Source organism: Anguilla rostrata, chromosome 3, assembly GCF_018555375.3.
Source record: "Anguilla rostrata isolate EN2019 chromosome 3, ASM1855537v3, whole genome shotgun sequence".
NCBI lineage: Eukaryota > Metazoa > Chordata > Actinopteri > Anguilliformes > Anguillidae > Anguilla > Anguilla rostrata.
The window spans coordinates 70,839,076-70,841,550 of NC_057935.1; the positions used below are offsets into that span (position 1 = coordinate 70,839,076).

The window sequence follows — 2,475 nt, forward strand, 5'->3', positions numbered from 1 at the left end:
CCTCCCCGGGCCCCCGGGACACCAGCGAGCACCAGAGATAATGCGGCCGTCCCTCAGCGAGAGTCAGGGGGGGAGGGGGCGGGTTCGGGATTGGAGAGGGCGGGGGGGGGTGGGGTGTCCGGGATTCCAGACAGGGGGTGTAGGGGCCGCAGAGTCGAAATTCCAAGAGGACTGTGGAGGGTGAGAGCATCACAGAAGCTAGGAGAGACAGAGATGATAGATGGCCGGGCGGACACGTAAAAAACGAAAGACAGACTTTTGGCTCAGTGTTGACTGTTCACAGCCCAAGGAGGAGTGTGAAGGTAATTAAAACACCATGCCTGAGATCCATGGTACAGGGCTGTGCTGTGAGTGAGAAACACGGAAGAACCTTTCAGAGGAAGGACAATCTAACTGCAGTCTTATCCGAATCCTCAAAGCCAAGGAAGACAAGACTGAAGGACAATGGGACTCAACCATCTTCAGACTGTTGAAATGAGCCAATCAGAACTCCCAGTCATCCCAGAGGAGGTTGTTCTGTCCAATGGCTTCTCTTCTCACTGAACCTCTAACCCATCCACCCGGGGTTAAACAAATATTCCTCCCAGGAGGGATGGCTTCCCCCAAGCTTGTAACCCAAGTCTGCGATAGGATCGTTGAGAGTGGAGGCCGTTATCAGGCCAAACCTCTGGCCCAGCCGGGGTCACCAGCCATCAAGTCCTTCACTGCAAACTGTGGAAGACATCTTAAGGTGACGCCCAATCCATACTTTAAGAGTCATCGGCCCAGAAACTCTGAGGTTCTATTTCTCGTACCTGACTGAGTACCCCGTGGGTGGGCGGGTAGAGGTCTCTCTTCTGCGTTTGGGGTATCCCTGGGATCCCTGGGAGAGTTCCTAAGAGTAACGATGGGTCGTCTTCTTCTAAAGAGGTCACTTCGCCTCAACTCCTCCCAACAGCAGCCCCACCGCATGTCTGTCACTCAACCTTCCATAGAGGTCGATCCATCCACCATCAACCCAGGAACCCCGCCGCTGTCCCTAATTTACCTGGATGTCGAGTGGAGGTGGGAGGAGCTTGACAGTCGTGCCCTGCAGTGCTGGTCTCTGGCCTCTTGCCATCTCTGTCTGTGTCCAAGACCATCGGACAGAAACCCAAGATACTGTATTCTCACAGACATTGCGAGGCTGCTCTGCTGTTGCCAAAGTGTTCTCTCTCTCTCTCTCTCTCTTTATCGAATCATTTTTTCACCCAAGCTCTCTCCCTTTGCACTTAAGTGGACCTTAGTGGGAAGTTAGTCAATGGAAGACGCACTAGGTGAGAGTTTTGAGACAAGGGGAGAGGAGGAATAACTGAGGGAGTGGAGGAAGGGAGGGAGGGAGGAAGCAAGGGAGGGGGGTTTGTGTGTGAGTATTGGGGGGGGGGGAGGGTGCGGCGAGGGAGAAGGATGTGTGGGGTGGAGCTTCTTTGCGTGACCTGTGGTTCGAGCCTGTGGTTCCCGCTGTTGATTTTAGACAGCTCTTGCACCCATAGCCACGTCGTGTTGTTGGGCTGTCTTGGCAGCCCGTTACCCAGCGGCAAAGACTTCCCCCTCTGGCCGTCGGTCGCTCTCGAGGGACCCGGTTGTGGGTCCAGGACGGCCCATTGAAAAAAAAAATCAAGGAGAACGGGCAGTGACTGAACGATGTACCGAGTTATATACGGCGTCTCCGATGCCCTCCCTCTGTCTCTCTCCCGCCTTTTTTCCTCTGGCGGGGGCCGACCCCGTCCCGTTTCACCGCACCCACCCACACTCAACTCCACAACCCTATTTATTGCTATCTTTACCCATGATTATTGTTATTATTATTATTATTATTATTATTGTTATTGTTGTTGTTATTATTACGGTTGCTATATTGTTGTTGCTGTTTTTTTGTTGTTGTTTTTTTTTTTTGGTCTAATATTGGCTTTTGGTGTGTGGTTTTTGGTCGCTGTTTTTTTTGGAAATGAGAGATATTTTAAGGGGAAAAACACTGCCAAAAAATAGAAAGAAAAATAAATAGTTACTGAAGTTATTAAATAAACAGTCTTAATGTTGTATATTGCCAATTCTATATATGTACTTTTCCAAAGAGAACAGAACTGGACAAGAAAATTTGAGTCAAACCCAAAAATCTTAAGATGAGAAATAAAAACTTTGCTTTTGCTGCAGACAATGACAATCCTCTTATGAGCCAGAAAGGATTGGCTTGCTGTCTATATTACAGATATAAATGTGTGTGTATGAATCAATATCAGGCCGTGTATGTTTGTACTGGACTGGGTATAGCAGGTCTCTCTGTGATGTAACAGTGGACAAACCATGGCAACCCCTCGTGCCATCGTTCTGATTGGCTCTCTGGAGTCACCTGCCACCTGCTACTCGAGCCATCCGTGGACAACAGACTTGCCTGAATCAATCATTCATTGTTGCTTTGTCTTATCTCATTTTTTTTTTCTTCTGTTGGGCATTGGT

General features: G+C 49.4%; 1 protein-coding gene across 2 annotated transcripts in view; it reads left to right on the forward strand.

Moving 5' to 3' along the window:
• The window catches only part of satb2 (SATB homeobox 2), a 60,329-nt gene extending 60,255 nt beyond the window's left edge, over positions 1 to 74 (forward strand). For both annotated transcript variants that reach the window (XM_064329591.1, XM_064329592.1), the window contains exon 13: positions 1 to 74. This exon is cut by the window's left edge. In XM_064329591.1, the coding sequence (XP_064185661.1) occupies positions 1 to 41 (41 nt within the window). In that variant the 3' untranslated portion in view covers positions 42 to 74.
• The last annotated feature ends 2,401 nt before the right edge of the window (positions 75 to 2,475 follow it).